General features: G+C 44.2%; 1 protein-coding gene across 1 annotated transcript in view; it reads right to left on the bottom strand.

Moving 5' to 3' along the window:
• Positions 1-22,658, bottom strand: part of LOC126456197 (dynein axonemal heavy chain 8-like) — a 503,569-nt gene that overhangs the window by 310,651 nt on the left and 170,260 nt on the right. Inside the window, exons 18-19 of the mRNA XM_050091951.1 lie at positions 18,430-18,660; positions 3,501-4,748 (exon numbers count right to left, since the gene is read on the bottom strand). Coding sequence (XP_049947908.1) covers positions 3,501-4,748; positions 18,430-18,660 — 1,479 coding nt within the window. The remainder of the gene's footprint in view (positions 1-3,500; positions 4,749-18,429; positions 18,661-22,658) is intronic.

Below are 22,658 nucleotides of genomic sequence, written 5' to 3' on the forward strand. Positions count from 1 at the left end.
TGACGGCGGCGGTGCACAAATGCTGCGCAGCTAGCGCCATTCGATGGCCAACACCGCGGTTCCTGGTGTGTCCGCTGTGCCGTGCTTGTGATCATTGCTTGTACAGCCCTCTCGCAGTGTCCAGATCAAGTATGGTGGGTCTGACACACCGGTGTCAATGTGTTCTTTTTTCCATTTCCAGGAGTGTATTTCCCTGCCATATACTCTTTGCCTTCCCGATAACATTTTAAAGCACCTTACAATAATGTCTGTAATGGGCTACTGTAGCTTGATTGGAAGGACTTGGAAGAGCAGTTGAAGGGAATGGACAGTGTCTTGAAAGGAGGATATAAGATGAACATCAACAAAAGCAAAACGAGGATAATGGAATGCAGTCGAACTAAGTCGGGTGACGCTGAGGGAATTAGATTAGGAAATGACACACTTACAGTAGTAAAGGAGTTTTGATATTTGGGGAGCAAAATAACTGATGATGGACGAAGTAGAGAGGATATAAAATGTAGACTGGCAATGGCAAGGAAAGCGTTTCTGAAGAAGAGAAATTTGTTAACATCGAGTATAGATTTAAGTGTCAGGAAGTCGTTTCTGAAAGTATTTGTATGGAGTGTAGCCATGTATGGAAGTGAAACATGGACAATAAATAGTTTGGACAAGAAGAGAATAGAAGCTTTCGAAATGTGGTGCTACAGAAGAATGTTGAAGATTAGTTGGGTAGATCACGTAAATAATGAGGAGGTATTGAATAGGATTGGGGAGAAGAGTAGTTTGTGGCACAACTTGACTAGAAGAAGGGATCGGTTGGTAGGCCATGTCCTGAGGCATCAAGGGATCACAAATTTAGCATTGGAGGGCAGCGTGGAGGGTAAAAATCGTAGAGGGAGACCAAGAGATGAATACACTAAGCAAATTCGGAAGGATGCAGGTTGCAGTAGGTACTGGGAGAGGAAGGAGCTTGCACAGGACAGAGTAGCATGGAGAGCTGCATCAAACCAGTCTCAGGACTGAAGCAACAACAACAGCAGCTTGATTGTGACTACTTCTAACATTTTGATATCATTCCCGCTTAGTTCTACATGCTATCCTTATCCCACAGCCACCCAGGCTGTCTTTTACACCGTTTAGAAGTACTGCCAAGCATTATGTAATTTTGGCTAATCAGATCCATCCCGTGATATAATGTTGGCTCTCCAATGGCGATGCTGTGTTCCAAGACAAGAGCGCCCCTATTCACTGAGCTTTCATCGTCCAGAACTGGTTTTGTGAGCACCAGGATGAACTGTCGCATCTCCTCTGTCCACCACAGTCACCAGATCTCAATATTACTGAGCCTTTGTGGTCTCTTTGGAGAGAAGTGTGCGTAATCGCTATCCACCTCCACCATCGTTAGCCGAACTCACATACTATTTTGTAGTAAGAAAGGTATAAGATTTCCATGAAAACTATGCACAACCAAAATTTGTTCTTTCCAAGACGTCTGGAAGCTGTTTTCGATACGAACGTTTTTCATATACCGTATTAGCTATGGTAATGTCTTGTGTTTTTGTTGCCTCCATATTTTTGTCTACCACCTGCAGGTTCCAAATAAGAGTATGTGGTGACAGGTATCAATAAGAATCATAGTGTCCGCGGTAGTCTACTACGCCAGTACCAAGTAAGCACAACAGACAATAAGTTATACACCCCCAGGAGACATCAGCTAATACCAAGTAACACCACCTACAGACTTGATAATGGCATGGGGAAGTGAAAGAGGGAGGGGGTGGGAGCGGAGCATACTGTTGGAAGCTAATTGCGTGAATTTGATATAACAAGTACTTCGATTTCCTACACTACTGGCCATTAAAATTGCTACACTACGAAGATGACGTGCTACAGACGCGAAATTTACCGACAGGAAGATGATGCTGTGATATGCAAATGATTAGCTTTTCAGAGCATTCACAAATGTTGGCGCCGGTGGCGCCACCTACAACGTGCTGACATGAGGAAAGTTTCCAGCCGATTTCTCATACACAAACAGCAGTTGACCGACGTTGCCTGGTGAAACGTTGTTGTGATGCCTCGTGTAAGGAGGAGAAATGGGTACCATCACGTTTCCGACTTTTATAAAGGTCGGATTGTAGCGTATCGCGATTGCGGTTTATCGTATCGCGACATTGCTGCTCGCGTTGGTCGAGATCCAATGACTGTTAGCAGAAAATGGAATCGGTGGGTTCAGGAGGAACGCCATGATGGATCCCAACGGCCTCGTATCACTAGCAGTCGAGATGGCAGACATCTTATCCGCATGGCTGTAACGGATCGTGCAGCCACGTCTCGATCCCTGAGTCAACAGATGGGGACGTCTGCAAGACAACAACCATCTGCACGAACATTTCGACGACGTTTGCAGCAGCATGGACTATCAGCTCGAGGAACATGTCTGCGGTTATCCCTGACGCTACATCACAGACACGAGCGCCTGCGATGGTGTACTCAACGACGAACCTGGGTGCACGAATGGCAAAACGTCATTTTTTCGGATGAATCCAGGTTCTGTTTACAGCATCATGATGGTCTCATCCGTGTTTGGGTACATCGCGGTGAACGCACATTGGAAGCGTGTATTCGTCATCGCCATACTGGCGTATCTCCCGGCGTGATGGTATGCAGTGCCATTGGTTACACGTCTCGGTAACCTCTTGTGCGCATTGACGGCACTTCAAACAGTCGACGTTACATTTCAAATGTGTTACGACCCGTGGCTCTACCCTTCAGTCGATCCCTGCGAATCCCTACATTTCAGCAGGATAATGCATGACCGCATGTTGCAGGTCCTGGATGCAGAAAATGTTCGACTGCTGCCCTTGCCAGTACATTATCCAGATCTCTCACCAATCTGGTCAATGGTGGCCGAGCAACTGGCTCGTCACAATACACCAGTGACTACTCTTGATGAACTGTGGTATCGTGTTGAAGCTGCATGGGCAGCTGTACCTGTACACGGCATCCAAGCTCTGTTTGACTCAATGCCCAGGCGTATCGAGGCCGTTATTACGGCCAGAGGTGGTTGTTCTGGGTACTGATTTCTCAGGATCTATGCACCCAAATTGCGTGAAAATGTAATCACATGTCAGTTCTAGTTTAATATATTTGTCCAATGAGTACCCGTTTATCATCTGCATTTCTTCTTGGTGTAGCAATTTTAATGGCCAGTAGTGTACATATCAGTGAAACGAAATATCGCACTAGACTAATCTTGGAGCAGTCTATAGAATGGGCACGTAGAATTCCGATTTAAAAATCATTTTAGATAAAATGGGAAACAAACTTACGCATTGCGTCGCTTGGCATCGCATGAAACATGTGCTGAGCAGTATTTGTTTGGGCTGATACCAGTTACATGATGCAAAAACGAAATCGCAAATATCCGGCGAAACATCTGAGAAAATGCGCCCGACCACTTTGAGGAGAGACACCCGGTATATGTATATACTTTAAAAGATTAAAAAAGTAGTTACCTTCAGATTCCATTCGGGATGGTTGACCAACTGCATTTCTTCACAGGCTAGGGCAATTGCCCGCTGAAGGTCTTTGTATGTGGATGTACTCAGCTTGATGCCTGGGAACAAATCTTCAATTAACGAGATAAACAGAGGCTCATCTTCATCGACCAATTTCGACAGATTCATATCTCTGAGAACGCGCATCACACACGTGTTCTCCGAATCGTCCGGATGTGCACGTTTCTGTGCGCCCAGCGTCCTCAGGACCGACAAGATATTCCGCAAGCCAAAATCGTAGTGGACTTGCTTCGACAGCTGTTCCTCGCAGAGCTTGTAAAGCGTGTAGAATTTCCTAGACAGCACGATGTTCTCCTTGAAACCGCAACTGGCGAGCTTCACCCTGATGATGATCTGCCTGTCAGGGACCATCATCGCCACGGTGCGGAAGTTGATCTTCAGATTCTCGGGCAGTTCCTGCCGCCCAGCGTATCCGGGGTTCATAGTCAGAAAGAGCCCGAACTCCGGGTTGAGCGGTACGTTGTCGCCGTCGCTGAAGATGAACGCCGTCTTTCGCTGTTTCTTAGCCGCGAGGACGATGGCGATCTGCTGCGCTGCCACAGAGAGCACGGGCAGCTCGATCCTGTTGAACTCGTCGAAGCAGCCCCACGACCCGGACTGCGCCAGCCCCTTGAAGATTCGGCCCAGCCCGCGGAAGTCCATCTGATCGGAGCAGTTGAAGACGACGACGTACTTGCCGAGCGCCCTGCCCATGTCCTTGGTGGTCTCCGTCTTGCCCGTCCCTGCGGGCCCTGCCGGAGCTCCGCCCAGAGACATACCGATGGCCTGCGCCAGCGTGATGTAGCACCTGTCCGTGAGCGGCGTGATCACCAGCCTCTCAGTGCAACCGAGGAACTCGTTCTGGTAAATGAAGTCCACGTCCGTTATTTTCACTATGCACTCGTCCGTGTCCTCGTAAAAGTAGAACCGCGCCTGCTTCAGCCATTCGAAGTCGGTGATGATCCGTACCCTCATCTTGACGAGGGCGTCGAAGATGTCGCGCTGATGTAGATGAATGGTCACCAGCGTCTCGTACATAACGCGTTGATACTTGGTGAGATCCTTTATGGTCTGCTCGATGATCAAGTTCAGTAGGTCTAGGAAAGCTTGGTTCGTAGCACGCATGATGTTTCTGTCCACTCTGGAAAGCTTAATGGCATTCTCTGCCTCTCTGGTCCAATACATTTGGATGCCTAGTAGCCCAACCTGTAAAAAAAATTGTATCAATATAATCGAAACGGCAGAGCTGCAGCATTAAATTATTACACTAGGATAGTTTTTTTGAGGTGCTTCCGGACTTTCAGCCGAGATGACGTTCCCACTCCATGCACAGTATTTCAATGACCGATCCACTTGTCTTCATCAGATTACACGAGTTGACCGTCTGTGAAGTGCTATTGGTGATGCCCCGCAAAATGGAAACAACTCGACAGAACACCCGGAAGCACACCATTAAACACTACGTTTGTTGTTACATCCAGAAAGTCGTTTCGATACGGCCATAAATACGACGAAAACGATCGTTCTCTCGATATATAAATCGAAGTGATACGGTAATTGTAGATCTACTGTTTAGCATATGTTGGTGTATGCTTGAACTGAGTCTGCAGCTGTATAATCCATTTTGTAAGGGAAGAACACTCACCAAAGAGCAACGATTTTTCTTTGGACTTTATTCGCAGGCCTCTGGGAAACTTCTGTGCAATAAAAGAAAAACTTATTATGTCAATAGACAGGCAGAAAATACACATATTTTTTCTTTTTCAAACAACACATTCCTTGTATTGTTAATAAGCGTATTAATATCATATTATGCCAAGCCCTAAAATAAGTTTCACTAACTGCAAATCATGATAAGATTTTAAATTTTCATTTCGTCACAATTAAATGTTCAAATTATTAAAAAGCGTACCCGCTGTATATTGAAACCGACTCAGAGAGAAAACCGTAAAAAAAAAGGAAAAAGAAGACGCGTTCCAGATGACGCCAGGTTTGCCTGAATACATTAAGGTGACGAAAGTCGTGGGACAGAGATATTAAGAACCTTCAACATCGCAGCGCGTCAGCAATCGTTGGTTAATATATTAAAAAACTAAAAACCCGCCTCGATTGCGAAAAAAGCACCTAATGTTAACTCAGGTTTCGGCGTAGATAACTACATCTTCTTCAGAACAATAATAAAACCCACAAGGGCCTAAGAAGACCTTTGTCAATGATTAAAAGAACACCATAGCTATACATTTATAAACGAAAAAGAAAAGGAAAACACAAGCAGTACATATGTACAAAGTCAAAACCACTACTTAACTTAATAGTGTACGCTCCACCTCACACCGGCCTATGTTCGATGGGCCATGAGCGTACACTATTAAGTTAAGTAGTGGTTTTGACTTTGTACATATGTACTGTTTGTGTTTTCCTTTTCTTTTTCGTTTATAAATGTATAGCTATGGTGTTCTTTTAATCATTGACAAAGTTCTTCTTAGGCACTTGTGGGTTTTATTGTTGTTCTGAAGAAGGTGTAGTTATCTACGCCGAAACCTGGGTTAACACTAGGTGCTTTTTTCGCAATCGAGGCGGGTTTTTAGTTTTTTAATACAGAGATATGTGCATATGCAGATAGCGGTGGAATCGCTTAAGAAAGGTACTGGAAGGGTAGTACATTGGAGGAGCTGTGATTTGAAATCAGGTGCTTCATGTGAAACGATTATGGGCGCACGACGGGAACTGACAGACTCTGAACGCGAAATGATCGTAAACCGTTAGGGTGTTCAATATTCCAAAATCTATAGTGTCAAGAATGTTCTGAGAATACGTAGTATCAGGCATTACCTCTCACTACGGGTAGCTCGGTGGCCGACAGCCTTCGCTTAATGACCTAGAGCAGCGGCGTTTGCATAGAGTTATCAGTGCTAACAGAGAAGCAACACTGCATGAAAGAAAAGCAGATATCGATGTGGGACGTAACACGAACGAATCCAATGGGAGGGAGCGGTGAAATTTGGCGTTAATGGGCTATGGCAGCAGAAGACGGACGCGAGTGCCTTTGCTAAAAGCACGACATCGCTTGATGAGCCTCTTCTGGTCTCTGACGATATTGGTTGAACTCTAGACGGTTGGAAAACAGTGGCCGGATCAGATGAGTCCCGATTTCAGTTGGTAAGATCTGATGTTAGGGTTCGAGTGTGGCGCGGACCCCACGAAGACGTGGGAAGTGTTTAATGGAATGGACTAGTTCATCTGGTCCAACTGAACCGATCATTGACCAGAAATGGTTACGTTCGGCTGCTTGGAGACAATTTGCAGCCAATCACGAACTTCATTTTCCCAAGCAACGATGGAATTTTTATGTATGACAGTGCGCCATGTCAAAACATTCTATCAATTCGAGCGAATGATTTAGCTGCTCAGATCACCCGACATGAATCTCATCGAACATTTATGGTACATACTCTAGAGGTCGGTTCGCGAACGAAATCCTGAACCGGCGACACTTTCGCGATTATGGACGGCTGTAGAGGCAGCAGGGCTCAGTATTTGTGCAGGAGGCTCCCAACGATTCGTTGGGTTCATGCCACGTCGAGTTGCTGCGCTATGATCCGACACGCTATTAGGAGGTATCTCATGATTTTTCTCAACCTCAGTATATGTACTGTAGCTTGTGGCACATCATTACAGCAAAAGGTTGTGCACATCGTACTACAACGTTGTGCCAGTAATCATAGACATAATCAGACATGTGAATTGTATGTACCATTACCAAGATATACAATGAAAAGAGTTGCCTTTGAATTTGAAATTGTATGACATATTCAGGTATCATTTGTAATGTGGATTGTCTTTCTTTCCAGTTGTCTTTCTATATCTTTTTAATGTATTGTGGAAATATTTTTTAACATTTTGAGTATTTTAAATGGGATGAATTCAGAATCTAGTTTACTATGATGTGCTGCTGGTGAAACCTTCTTTAGGATTGGCGTAGTATGACATTCGTACGCTTATTTACAATATCAAGAATATATTACGGAAAAACAACTATACTTGTGTTTTTTAGATAACAACTTTCTCCTTCATTATGCAACATTGATAATCCGAATGTTTCCGAAAGCAGTCTGCGAATAAAATCCAAGAAAAATTTAGTTGTTCGATGGACCTTCTTCCCCTTCAAAATATTCATTATATATTGAGAATTATTGACAACTAGAACTAACGTAAGACACTTTTCATTCTGTGAGGTAGATTTTTTTATTCCTGCGCTACAGAGGAGTGCTGCCTGTATTTGGAACCAACAAGTGACAGTCATCTGCGCATTATTTATTGATTAACAATTTATTGTACCACATATGTTATACGAATTTTTGTATCTAATGTGAAATACAACACTCAGAAGCAGTTACGACAAACAACAGAAACAGCAGCACCTACAGCATAAAAAACGCTACAAACGAGGTCAACTCATCACTCGATAAGTTATGGTGCAGTTTTATCTTTAATTTTACAAAATGATTTTAGATGCCTCCTACGTAATCTGATTTCTTTCAGAAACAGTGACCCAGTCTTTCGGCAAGTCTTGTATTCCCTTAAAAGGCCATCTTTGTTGATCTGTCTGATTACTCGGATAACTGCACCAGAAGTCTTGTCAATGCCGTAAAAAAATTTCCCTCGTAGTGGTTTCCTGGGTTTTGGAAATAAATCAAAGTATGGCGGGCTTATGTCTCAGGACTGTTGATTGGATGGGGAAGGGTTTCCCATGCATAATTCTCCGAAACTCTGGCACCTGTTCAGCAATATGTGGTCGTATGTTATCATGTAGAATGAGCACTCCAACAGCGGATGTGCCGGCCGGTGTGGCCGAACGGTTCTAGGCGCTTGTCTGGAACCGCGTACCGCTACGGTCGCAGGTTCGAATCCTGCCTCGGGCATGGATGTGTGTAATGACCTTAGGTTAGTTAGGTTTAAGTAGGTCTAAGTTCTAGGGGACTGATGACCACAGCTGTTAAGTCCCATAGTGCTCAGAGCCATTTGAACCATTTTTTTGGAGTCCGATGGCAGGAGGAATAAGACTTCTGGTCAGGTGACTACAGGGTTACAAATACGAAATCAAATAGGGGTAACGCAGGAGTAGGTCTAATAATGAATTTAAAAAAATAGGAATGTTGGTAAGCTACTACAAACAGCATAGTGAACGCATTTTTGTAGCCAAGATAGATAGGAAGCCCACGCCTACTACAGTAGTACAAGTTTACATGCCGACTAGCTCCGCAGATGACGAAGAGATTGATGAAATGTGTGATGAGATAAAAGAAATTATGCAGATAGTGAAGGGAGACGAAAATTTAATAGTCATTGGTGACTGGAATTAGATAGTCGGAAAAGGAAGGGAAGGAAACGTAGAAGGTGAATATAGAATGGGGATAAGAAACGAAAGAGGAAGCCGCATGGTAGAATTTTGCACAGAGCATAACTAAATCATAGCTAACACTTGGTTCAAGAATCATAAAAGAAGGTTGTATATATGGAAGAGGCCTGGGATACTGAAAGATTTGAGATAGATTATATAATGGTAAGACAGAGATTTAGGAACCAGGTTTTAAATTGTAAGACATTTCCAGGGGCAGATGTGGACTCTGAACACAATCTATTGGTTATGAACTGTAGATTAAAACTGAAGAAACTGCAAAAAGGCGGGAATTTAAGGAGATGGGACCTGGGTAAACTGACAGAACCAGAGGCTGTAGAGAGTTCCAGGGATAGCATTAGGGAACGATTGACAGGAATGGGGGAAAGACGTACAGTAGAAAAAGAATGGGTAGCTTTGCGGGATGAAATAGTGAAGGCAGCAGAGGATCAAGTAGGTAAAAGTACGATTGACAGTGGAAATCCTTGGGTAACAGAAGATATATTGAATTAAACTGATGAAAGGAGAAAATATAAAAATGCAGTAAATGAAGCAGGCAAAAAGGAATACAAACGTCTCAAAAATGAGATCGACAGGAAGTGCAAAATGGTTAAGCAGGGATGGCTAGAGGATAAATGTAAGGATGTAGAGGCTTATCTCACTAGGGGTAAGATAGATACTGCCTACAGGAAAATTAAAGAGACCTTTGGAGAAAAGAGAACCACTTGCATGAGTATCAAGAGCTCAGATGGAAACCCAGTTCTAAGCAAAGAAGGGAAAGCAGAAAGGTGGAAGGAGTATGTAGAGGGTCTATACAAGTGCGATGTTCTTGAGGACAATAATATGGAAATGGCAGAGAATGTAGATTAGAATAAAATGGGAGATATGATACTGGGTGAATAGCTTAACAGCGCACAGAAATACCTAAGTCGAAACAAGGCCCTGGGAGTAGACAACATTCCATTAGAACTACTGACGTCCTTGCCAGAGCCAGTCCTGACAAAACTCTACCATCTGGTGATCAAGATATATGAGACAGGCGAAATACCCTCAGACTTCAAGAAGAATATAATAATTCCAATCCCAAAGAAAGCAGGTGTTGACAGATGAGAAAATTACCGAACTATCAGTTCAATAAGCCACGGCTGCAAAATACTAACACGAATTCTTTACAGACGAATGGAAAAACTGGTAGAAGTCGACCTCGAGGAAGATCAGTTTGGCTTCCGTAGAAATGTTGGAACACGTGAGGCAATACTGACCCTACGACTTATTTTAGAAAATAGATTAAGGAAAGGCAAACCTACGTTTCTAGCATTTGTAGACTCAGAGAAAGCTTTTGACAATGTTGACTTGAATACTCTCTTTCAAATTCTGAAGGTGGCAGGGGTCAAATACAGGGAGCGAAAGGCTATTTACAATTTGTACAGAAACCAGATGGCAGTTCTAAGAGTCTAGGGGCACGAAAGGAAAGCAGTGGTTGGGAAGGGAGTGAGATAGTGTTGTAGCCTATCCCTGATGCTATTCAATCTGTATATTGAGCAAGCATTAAAGGATACAAAAGAAAAGTTCGGAGTAGGAATTAAAAACTATGGAGAAGAAATAAAAACTTTGAGGCTCGCCGATGACATTGTAATTCTGTCAGAGACAGCAAAGGACTTGGAAGAGCAGCTGAACGGAATGGACAGTGTCTTGAAAGGAGAGTATAAGATGACCACCAACAAAAGCAAAACGAGGATAATGGTATGTAGTAGAATTAAATCGGGTGATGCTGAGGGAATTAGATTAAGAAATGAAACGCTTAAAGTAGTAAATGAGTTTTTATATTTGGAGAGCAAAATAACTGATGATGGTCGAAGTAGAGAGGATATACAATGAAGACTGGCAATGGCAAGGAAAGCGTTTCTGAAGAAGAGAAATTTGTTAACATTGAGTATAGATTTAAGTGGCAGGAAGTCTTTTCTGAAAGTATTTGTATGGAGTGTAGCCAGGTATGGAAGTGAAACGTTGCGATAAATAGTTTAGACAAGGAGAGAGTAGAAGCTTTCGAAATGTGGTGCTACAGAAGAATGCTGAAGATTAGATGGGTAGATCACATAACTAATGAGGAGGTATTGAATAGAATTGGAGAGAAGAGAAATTTGTGGCACAACTTGACTAGAAGAAGAGATCGCTTGGTAGGACATATTCTGAGGCATCAAGGGATCACCAAATTAGTATTGGAGGGCAGCGTGGAGGGTAAAAATCGTAGATGGAGACCAAGAGATGAATACACTAAACAAATTCAGAAGGATGTAGGTTGCAGTAGGTACGGGGAGATGAAGAAGCTTGCACCGGATAGAGTAGCATGGAGAGTCGCTCTGGACTGTATCTGCACTATAGGTACGGTGAGGAATGCCCTTCATATTCATTTTTGCAAGATATTCGCTAACAATATTTTGAATATGCGTTCGCGCATTACAGAGGTGCAGCATCCAGCCTGTTTCAGGTTATTCCTGTAGCATTGTCCAGTTACTGCTACTACGGCCTAACCAGCTTATCGTCACCGAAAAGGTTTGTCGAGTTAAAGTTATAGGTTATGTGGTCCGACCGGCAATCCTTGAGCGTACAAGCCGGGACAAACACTTCGTATGCAAAACACATTTTTGGACATATGTAAATGTATATACAGGAATGCATTACGTATTAATTATTATTATTGCGTGCCGTTCGGTTTCATTTTTAAAGATGTCCTCTCTTCATTCCCGCAGCCATCCTTATCCCAACGACTACACTTATTCCAAATATTGTGATTATGTAACCTATGGAAGTGCGAAAGTTTCACACGGGTCCCTTCGTCTTCCTCTGCATGCAGACGTTTGGGTGAATGTCCTTTTGTTCGGGACTCAGCAGTCGTGAAACCTACCGAGCACAATATATCTCACGTGTAAATTTTCTGTCCTCAAATTGTGGATGGCACCCAATGAATATTTCAGAAAGTGTTTGTAAGGTTATACGTCGATCCTCTCTCACAATGACAGCAGCGGTGTTAATGTTTTCTTCCGTAAGACTAGCAACTGGAGCGCCTGCTCCACCTACCTCCGCGGTTTATTGTCTCCCCTCTCTAAAAAATTTAAAGCATCTTCGATCTGTACTGTAAGGAGGAACAGACTCCCCATAGCCCTCTTGTAACACTCCATAGGTCTCAGCTAAACATGCCTCTAAACATGCCTCCGGAATACTGTACGGCGATTAAAATTTGAGCATTGAGCGAACTTATTACCAGTATTTTTACTACAGAAAAAAAACCATTCGTGCGAATGAAGGATGGTGTGAGTATTTGATGGCTACTGGGTTTTTCTAAGGTTACTGGAAATTTTCAGGTGGAGATCGCAACACAGCATACCCAGAGGACGTGTACGTGCAGCTTACCACCATTCGTCGGCTTAGAGATCCAATTATGGTATGAGGGACGTGGGAGTCCGGACAGAGAGTTAGCCATAGCGCAGTGAGTGCAGAACGAGAAATGATGACATGGACTCAGGACAACAGTGTGCAGGAAGTGTGGCTCGGATTCTTCCGGAAGAACTACATCAGGAGAAGGTCCTAGCCTTGTTTGATTGACTCTGACAAATAGATGAGTGACAACAGCTGATATCCGGAAAGATGTTACAGTCGATTCGTCACCACAAACCGTAGCGGACAGGTTACTTGAAGCTGAGTTGATATCTCGAGTTGTCCTGCATCACTTACCACTGAAACCATACCGCAGATTACAGAGGCTTATTCGAGTACGCTGCTTGACAACTGCTAAGGAACAGAGACGTGATTGGACAGGAATAATCACAAGGAATGATGGACGACATGAAACACAGTACTCGCGTAACAGAGGTAGAGTTTATAACGAAAAGTGGTAGAGATTTCACCACAAGGGAAAGCAGGGAAACAGACATAGAAAGCGTACTTGTTTGATACAGGTCAGACTCCCATCATAAAGATTGATAACGGAGTCTTAGTAAGAAATAGGCCCTCCTCGGGCAATAAAGCACATTTTGCACTTGTTATTCATTCCGGCTACCACACTATTGAGGAGTCCTTGGGAAATATTGTCCCACTCCTCTCTCAAGGCTGTTTTCAGTTCTTGCACGGTTCAGAGAGAGGGTGTTCGTTGAGAAACACGTCTGCATCTCATGCATCCTCTATATGGTTTAGGTTCGGGGAGTATACATGCCATTCCATACGTTCCATATCTTCACTTTGCGCTGGTGATATGTGGGCGGGCAGTGTCGTCCATAAATAAAAAGTGGGCACCTACCGCACGTCTAAACAAACGAGCATGATACAGAATTATCTCCCTGTAATATCGCTGTACTGTAACGGTACTTCTCGCAAATTGGTGTACGGACATTGTGCATAGTGCTTGCCTGCACCTAACGCCTGGGTTATGCCGATGACGTTCAGGAATGTTCTGTGGTGTGTAAAGTGTTCCCTTCTCTGTCCACATTAACTGGTGGCCAGAATCACTTGCCACAGTGAAGCGGGATTCGACGGAGAACATCATTCTGGACCACTGTTGCTGACCCCAACTAACATTCTCCCTACACCAAAGTACTCTTTCTCGACGATGGCGTGGTCGAAGTGGGGTACATTTAACAGGCTTCCGAGTATACGAACCAGCCTGATTTAATCGCCTCGAAGTGGTTCTCGCAGAGAGAGCGGCTACAAAGTCTGCAGCTATTGGCCGAGGAGTCTATTCCTTTTCGCCACTAGGGATGCGTAGCGATTCTCTTGAGCTTTGGTGGTCCGTCTATGACCACTGGCACGCTTTCGCATAACATTTCCAACTTCAGTGGCCTTTTCTAATAGCGAGATGACACTTCCGGACACGCCCATTACCTAGGCCATAGTACTGACACATTGACCGACTTCGAGCCTTCCAACTGCTCATCCACGATCGTAAGCACTCAAATGATGTCCTGCAGATCTGTCTTCGTACCACATGGAATACCACACTAATCGGTTCTATAACAACCTTCGTCAAACACTGTTCGGCATGAACTGTTGAATGCATACAGAGCATTAGTCGACAGGCGTTGCTCCGGCTAACACGTCCCGCCCTCTATATTTTTTAGTCACTGGTTGGATGTTCTTTAGCTATTGTCGGTTGCTCTGTAGGAATTGGTAGTTGTTCCTTAGCAAGTGTCAGTTGTTCCTCAGTAGCTGTCAAGCAGTGTATAACCAGAGTCAACAGATATACAGGAAATGTACTCCCAACTGCGGGTATGAACCACCATGAGCTGTATGTTAGAATCACGACAATGGAAATCTGTGCCAGAGTTGGACTCGAACCCAGATTTCCCGCTTTAAGCGAACGGTCGCCTGAGCCGCTTTGGCTATCCGTGCGCGAATCACAGCCAGATCCAAACTTCCATATGTCGTCGTCCATGTATCATAACCTGCACTCATACGTTACCTATATTCCAGTCCAGGAAGGACATATTTATTGAGAGTCGAGGGCTTGATACTGACGAGTAAATACGAAAAAGAAGTGCCTTTGTCATTAAGAAGTACAATGCATGTTCCCTCGGACATACGTGCATGTTTACAACTGAAGGTTGTGACACGTGAAGGACGACGTATGAAAGTTTGGTTCTGGCTGCGATTCGTGCACGGATAGCCGAATCGATTAAGGTGACTACTAGAGTGCTGCAACGCCCAATGTCTGACCGGTCGCGGCTCGCCTGTTGACGGGGGGACCGAGCCGCTCGTGTCCGGCCCCACACGACTCGGCTCGGTCACGTACTCGCCCCATGTCTGATGTCCGGATTCCGGACACGCGGATAACCGAGCATGACCGGTCACCGCTGACGTCTCACCTCGCCTCGCCCCGTCTCGCTGCACTGTACTGTGCAAATCCAACGCTTCTCTCTCTCTCTCTCTCTCTCTCTCTCTCTCTCTCACACACACACACACACACACACACACACACACACACACACACAATGTATTTATCTCTGTCTCTCTCTCGTTTAACACAAAAGTAACGTCTACTAGAACGGGTACGTGACACAGCTAAATTCATAAAGCACTTGGAAAATAAAATGATATACAATCGTGGATAGAAGACGAGTGTCATTTCCAAACAGAAGATATATTTTTCCTTTCATTAACAGGAAACACTGAATAAGTGTTGTCCCTGTAATCTAGAAGACAACCATCTTCACAAAGAAAGCATACAAAGAACATTCAATATTTACAGACGTAACTTGTCACACTTTTCACTTGTTTGCAACAGAAACAAGTTTATAGTTATTGTTGATCAGTAAATCACTAACGCGTTCCGGATTTAACTGGCTGACATCTGCCACCTTATCTTCTCCATAATGCGCACCTAGATGTATTAATTCTTTGCCTAGTGCTCTGAAACCTTCACCGGAATCAGCATTAAAAGGTCTCATACCGTTAGCACACATTGCAACACACTTTGCTGTAATACTATTTTTATTACTGCCGGTATCCCTGAAGGAGCTGCATCTTTGTGAGGTTTCTTGCAACTATGTTTCTTTAAATGAGTGGTTTCCGACTGGAAACACACTAATGTGGAGCAGTTTATGCACGATACGTACCCAGTAGACGCACTGTTTTCGTCTACAACTAACAGAAATGTAGTCCATACTTGGCTTTTTAGACCTTCCCGTTTCTTCAATGTGTAAACATTGGTTTCAATCTTACGTCTTACTGCACTGGCTTCCTCGCACTGCATGATTGCAGAGGGAGACACACCACAAATGAGAAGCCCGTACTGGCTGCAGTCTCACACGGACAATGACACGCGTAATGTGTTTGAAGTTAGGTGCTACGTATTCGGTCACGGCTTCTATGCTCGGTCACGAGAGCTAGAGCGGGCAGCCTATCCAGTTAGGATGTGCTCGCCCCATCTCGTACTTTGTGCTCGCTTACTCGGTCATGCAGGACTCTACTGACTACATGCATGAAGCAGGAAATCAGGGTTCGAGTCCCGATCCGGTACAGATTTTCATTGCGTCATTCCAATGTACAGCCGATGGTTTTTCATATCGCAGTTGCAAATACATTTCCTGTACTTCTTGACGACTGCAGTCGCAGCAGTGCCTGCTCCTTGGGACGTGCATGTATGTCCGAAAGAACATTGCAACGTACTTCTTAATAACACAGGCACTGCTGATTCGTATCAACAGGGACATTTTGTCGCATTCTGTGGTGTTCAGTGACAAGTCTCGCTTATATTTGTGGCGATCAGATCGACGCTAAAATGTCCGTAGACGACCTGATGGGCAGTCACAGGTGGCAGCGATTCCCGTGACCCACGCCTCTCCATATCTTGGAATCATAGTGTGGAGAGATGTTGAATAAGACAACGGGACTGATTTGATAATTATTGAATGGAGGCTGAATGCTCGCCAGTATGTGGCAAGAGTGATAAACCGTACCCTCACGAAGTACCAAACGACAAATTTGTGCAGGATACTTAATGGTCCCACACTGCAGTTCACACAACAAATGCCTTGAGTAATACTCAGATCTTCGATTGGCCTTCCTGGCCCCATTATTTGTCTTCTACAGAGCATGTATTTTGGAAATTTGTGGTAAGTTCTTACGGGACCAAACAGCTAAGGTCATCGGTCCCTAGACTTACACACTACTTAATCTAACTTAAACTAACTTACACTAAGGGAAACACACACACCTATGCCCGAGGGAGGACTCGAAACTCTGACGAGAGGAGCCGCGCGACCCGAGGCAAGGCGCCTTAGACCGCACTGTATAGAGCATGTTTAGGATGCTATGTGGAGATGTACCCCAGTCTCCAGTCAGAAACCTTCATGTGTTTCAGGCATGGCAAGAAATTCCTCAGTCCCTCAAGATGACATTCGGAGGCTGCTTGCTTCCACGCCACAACGAATACAATTGTTTATTCGCACTGTAATGAGATTAACATCGGACTGGTGCTTCATGGTCTAACGCTTCCGTCAGTGTGTGTGGATATTGTTGTGATCTTCAGTCTGAAGACTGGTTTGATGCAGCTTTCCATGCAACTCTATCCTGTGCAAGAACCGAGTAATTACTGCAACCTATATCTTTCTGAATCTGCTTACTGTATTCATCTCTTGGTCTCCCTCGACAATTTTACCCCCCCCCCCCCCCCTACACCTCCCCATCCCGTATATATATATATATATATATATATATATATATATATATATATGGGGGGGAGGTGGGGGGGGGGGGTTAAAAATTGTCGAAGGAGACCAAGAGATTCAGTAAGATATAGGTTGCAGTAGTTACTCGGCTATATATACTGGAAAAATGAATACCTGGGCAATGCTGCGTTTGTCATATTTTTATATATGAATATGACAAACCCGGCATTCCCAGGTATTCATATTTCCAATATCCTTTTAGAAACGGAAACAAAAGGAACTGTATTTGTAGTATAATATAGAAAGAATTTCATTTCCCTGTATTAGTGAAAACACCTGATTCGCGATTTCCTAAACGTCTCTATGGCAACGCCTCTTCATAGCTCTGTAGACGGCTATTGTTTTCGCCTACAGCCGTTTGCACTTCGCAGTTGAAAGCTGTCAAAAGGGCTGCCAAGTTTCAGGGATTTCCGAAAGTTGTCTCGATTGTAGGAGTGTCTTTGTAGTAAAGTATAAATGTATTAAAACTTGATGGGTGATGCGGCACTTTTTTCACGCATCTCCGTGTTTTGACGTTATATCTCTTGAACTATGTGCCGTAAAATGATATATTTGTGTAGGTACATTCAGCAGCATATGTGGATACTGTCTGCGAAATACGTTGCGAACAGAGTTACTAACAAGGAAGTAATAAATTTAAACATCATGCATCATGTGGCAGTTTTTCAGGCATCTCATTGCTTATGACGTCAAATCTCCTGATCTATGTGTAATACAATTATATAATTTTGTAGATACAATCAGCAGCATATATGGGTATCGTATGCAAAATGAGTTTCAAACAGAATTAGTAGTAAAGAAGCAATAAATTTAACTGTATATACAATGCGCCAGCGTCTCGCGATTCTCATTGTTTATGACGTTATATCTTCTGAACTGTGATACGATAGGTAGGTGTTCTTATCGTCACAGCGATTATTGCTGACAGTGAGGTGCATGTGTATCAAGTCCGGTTGAAATCCGAGAAGATGTGGAACACATACATACATCCATTTTTATGGTATGTATGGATGATGAAATCTACTGTTGATACCGAAAGAGCAGGCTGTAATATGGGCCACGAAATTGAGTGAAATTTCAAAATCCCTCACACAGAAACTGAGCACTGACGTTAAAAAATTATGAGTACATATTTGACAAATCACATACAAGGATCATAAAAAAGCAATAGCAAACAGCCAGCATGTGTGGACGTTCTTGCACTGATCGCCGGATTCGGAAAGTTAGTAGCTGTATAGAATGTAGGGCTTGGAACTGTGAGGCTGCATACCTGAGAGGGGAACCGCCTCGTCATTTCGAGGAAGTCATACTCAGGATCGTTGAGATAGGCGTAGCAGGCGGCGATGATCTGGCCCAGCGAGTTCTTCTGTTCGTTGAGGAGCGCTCCCAGCCACAACTCCACTCCGCCCACGCACACCACCTCGTGCTCCAGCGTGATTTGCTCGCCTTCTCGCGACTTCACCGCGATCAGGCGATCGTAATCTCTCTCGTGGAACACCGCCTACCAAAATTAAAATTAAAAATTAACTTAGTGTCCACCTTTCAATCAGGCTCACGGCTGTGAAAGTAAAGACTAAATTGTAATGGTGCAAGTTTTAGTTTCGGTCTTCATTTCGAAGACTGGTGTAATGCAACAGTCCATGATAGTCTATCCTGTGAAAATCTCTTCATCTCTGTACATCTACTATAAACTGCACCCATCTGAACCGCTTATTATATTCGAACCTTGGTCTCTCTCTACAGTTTTTATATCCAAAATTTCCCTCCCTTACCAAACTGGCGATACTTTGAAGCTTCATGATATGTCGTACCAGCTGATGCCTTCTTTTAGTCACATTATGGCATAAATTTCTGTTTTCGTCAGTCCTTCCTATCTAACCTTCAACATTCTTCTGTAGTACGAAATTTCAAAAACTTCTGTTCTCTTATTTTCTGAACTGTCTACCGCATGTGTTTCACTTCCGTACGCTTAATTTCCATGTTAGAGCTAATTTTAGTTTCGTCAGTATGTACTGTACTTCCTCGATTCACCGCCAGTTGGCCCAATTCAAGGAAGGTAATGTTGACTTCGGTGCTTGTGTTGACACGCGACTCATTGCTCTACAGTACTAGCATCAAGCACATCAGTACGTAGCATCAACAGATTAGTGTTCATCACGAACGTGGTTTTGCAGACAGTGCAATGTTTACAAATGCGGAGTTGGCAGATGCCCATTTGATGTATGGATTAGCACGGCGAAATAGCCCTGGCGCGGTACGTTTGTATCGAGACAGATTTCCAGAACGAAGGTGTCCCGACAGTAAGACGTTCGAAGCAATTGATCGGCGTCTTAGGGAGCACGGAACATTCCACCCTATGACTCGCGACTGGGGAGGACTTAGAACGACGAGGACACCTGCAATGGACGAGGCAATGATTCGTGCAGTTGACGATAACCCTAATGTCAGCGTCAGAGAAGTTGCTGCTGTACAAGGTAACGTTGACCACGTCACTGTATGGAGAGTGCTACGGGAGAACCAGTTGTTTCCGTACCATGTACAGCGTGTGCAGGCACTATCAGCAGCTGATTGGCCTCCACGGGTAGACTTCTGCGAATTGTTCATCCAACAATGTGTCAATCCTCATTTCAGTGCAAATGTTCTCTTTACGGATGAGGCTTCATTCCAACGTGATCAAATTGTAAATTTTCACAACCAACATGTGTGGGCTGACGAGAATCCGCACGCAATTGTGCAATCACGTCATCAACTCATATTTTCTGTGAACGTTTGGGCAGGCATTGTTGGTGATGTCTTGATTGGGCACCATGTTCTTCCACCTACGCTCAATGGAGCACGTTATCATGATTTCATACAGGATACTCTACCTGTGCTGCTAGAACATGTGCCTTTACAAGTACGACACAACATGTGGTTCATGTCACGCTGGTACGTTCTGTTGCTGTGTGTTTCCATTCCATGGTTAATGTGATTTGAAGAGAAGTAATAAAATGAGCTCTAACATGGAAAGTAAGCGTTTCCGGAAACATGTCCACATAACATCTTTACTTTATTTGTGTGTGAGGAATGTTTCCTGAAAGTTTGGCCGTACCTTTCTGTAACACCCTGTATATGGTATACAGTTTTTCCACACGTAGAACTCGTCAAGAAATTACGAAAATTGTTCCTGCGCTACTGTTTTAATTATATATCAATGAATGGTGTCTGTTCTTTCGAACATGTCCGGGAGAACAGACACCATGCATTCATTTATAACTGATTCACCTCGATGGGCAATGAATCCAAAACAGTCAGTGCCGATGCACAGTTACGTTCGACCTCCAGTGGGAATCTACACGGAAGCGCTAAAAAAACTGGTACAGGCAGGCGTATTCAAATACAGAGATATGTAAACAGACAGAATAAGGCGCTGCGGTCGACAATGCCTGTACAAGACAACATGGGTCTGGCGCAGTTGTTAGTTCGGTTACTGCTACTACAATGGCAGGTTTTCAATATTTAAGTGAGTTTGAACGTGGTGTTATATTCCATTCCGACATGGCTGCGGCCGGAAAAAGATCCTGCAAGAATGAGATCACGACAACTGAAGAGAATCGTCCAGCGTGACAGAATTGCAACTCTTCCGCAAATTGCTGCAGATTTCAATGCTGGGCCATCAACAAGTGTCAGCGTGCGAACCATTCAACGAAACATCATCGATATGGGCTTTCAAAGCCGGAGGTCCACTAGTGTATCCTTGACGACTGCACGACATAAAGCTTTACGCATGGCCAGGGCCCGTCACCACCGACATTGGACTGTTGATGACTGTAATCATGTTGCATGGTCGGACGAGTCTCGTTTCAAATTGTATCGAGCAGATGGACGTATTCTGGTATGGAATCCATGGACCCTGCATGTCACTAGGGGACTGTTCAAGCTGGTGGAGGCCCTGTAGTGGTGCGAGACGTGTGCAGTTGAGTCATATGGGACACCTACGTCTAGATATGACGGACAGGTGACACGTACGTAAGCGTCCTGTCTGATCACCTGCATCCATTCATGCCCATTGTGCTTTCCGACAGACTCGAGCAAAATCAGCACGACAATGGGACACCCCACACGTCCATAATTGCTCCTGAGGGGCTCCAGAAACACTCTTATGAGGTTAAACACTTCCGCTGACCACCAAAGTCGCCGGTCGGAGTGGCCGTGCGGTTCTAGGCGCTGCAGTCTGGAGCCGAGCGACTGCTACGGTTGCAGGTTCGAATCCTGCCTCGGGCATGGATGTGTCTGATGTCCTTAGGTTAGTTAGGTTTAATTAGTTGTAAGTTCTACGCGACTGATGACCTCAGAAGTTAAGTCGCTCAGACCCATTTGAAACATTTTTGAACCACCAAACTCCCCCGACATGAACATTATTGAGCATGTCTGGGATGCCCTGCAACGTGCTGTTCTGAAGAGATATCCACCTCTTCGTACTCTTACGGATTTATGGAGAGCCCTGCATGATTCATGGTGTCAGTGCCCTCCAGCATTAGTGCAGATAATAGTCGTGTCCATGCCACGTCGTGTTGCGGCACGTCTGCTTGCTCGCGGAGCCCTACACGATATTAGCCTCGCGGAGTGGCTGCGCGGTTAGAGGTGCCATGTCACGGATTGCACGGCCCCTCCCGCCGGAGGTGTGTGTATGTTGTTCTTAGCATAAGTTAGTTTAAGTAAGAATGTAAGTTTAGGGACCGATGACGTTAGAACTTTGGTCCCTTAGGAATTCGCACAAAATTGAACACGATATTAACCAGATGCACCAGTTTCTTTGGCCCTTCAGTGTAGAACTGACGCCTAGCGGGAAGGCAACCTACCCGACACTTTAATGCGCGTTATGACCTACGATCCTTCATGTAGAGGTGCGTAAGTACAAAGAATAGAGAAAGTATCATGAAGACGTCAGACGATTGAAAAGGTGTTCTGAGCTACGGAACACAATCCTTACTCATATTGTTTGTTAAATGTAAGAGCTTTTGCCTTGGTGCAACACTAATAGCGGAAGCCTGGCTTTTTGCAACCTGCCTTTCTTTCTCGCTCTTCTGTGCTCGCTTGTTATCTAAGCCTGAGAAATTATTTCCGCTATATCTTCATTTTCATCTCTATCTATATCCACATTCACAGGTTGACCCAAGAGGAAATAAACATATGTTAAGAGGTAACAGAACGGATCATTCTAAGGTGGATACATCAAAAAACCATTATGTTCTGATGCCTCTGATTAACAGCGTTCGTCATGTTCGCCAGTTGAATGTGCATATCACTGTTTCTGGAGGACTAGGAGGAACTCCCCTGACAAGAAGAGCACATTCCTCATGGTCAGTGACAACACTACTTCCGTGAATGCTATCTTGGACGCTTGAACGGTTGTGGCATCATTGTTGCATGATCAAGAAAGTCACCCGACGTTTTTCCGCTAGACTGCAGTTTTTTGGGCTGGCGAGAGAACGAAGTCTTGAGGTCAAATATATAACT

The sequence above is a fragment of the Schistocerca serialis genome, chromosome 2, assembly GCF_023864345.2.
Source record: "Schistocerca serialis cubense isolate TAMUIC-IGC-003099 chromosome 2, iqSchSeri2.2, whole genome shotgun sequence".
In the NCBI taxonomy this organism is placed as follows: domain Eukaryota; kingdom Metazoa; phylum Arthropoda; class Insecta; order Orthoptera; family Acrididae; genus Schistocerca; species Schistocerca serialis.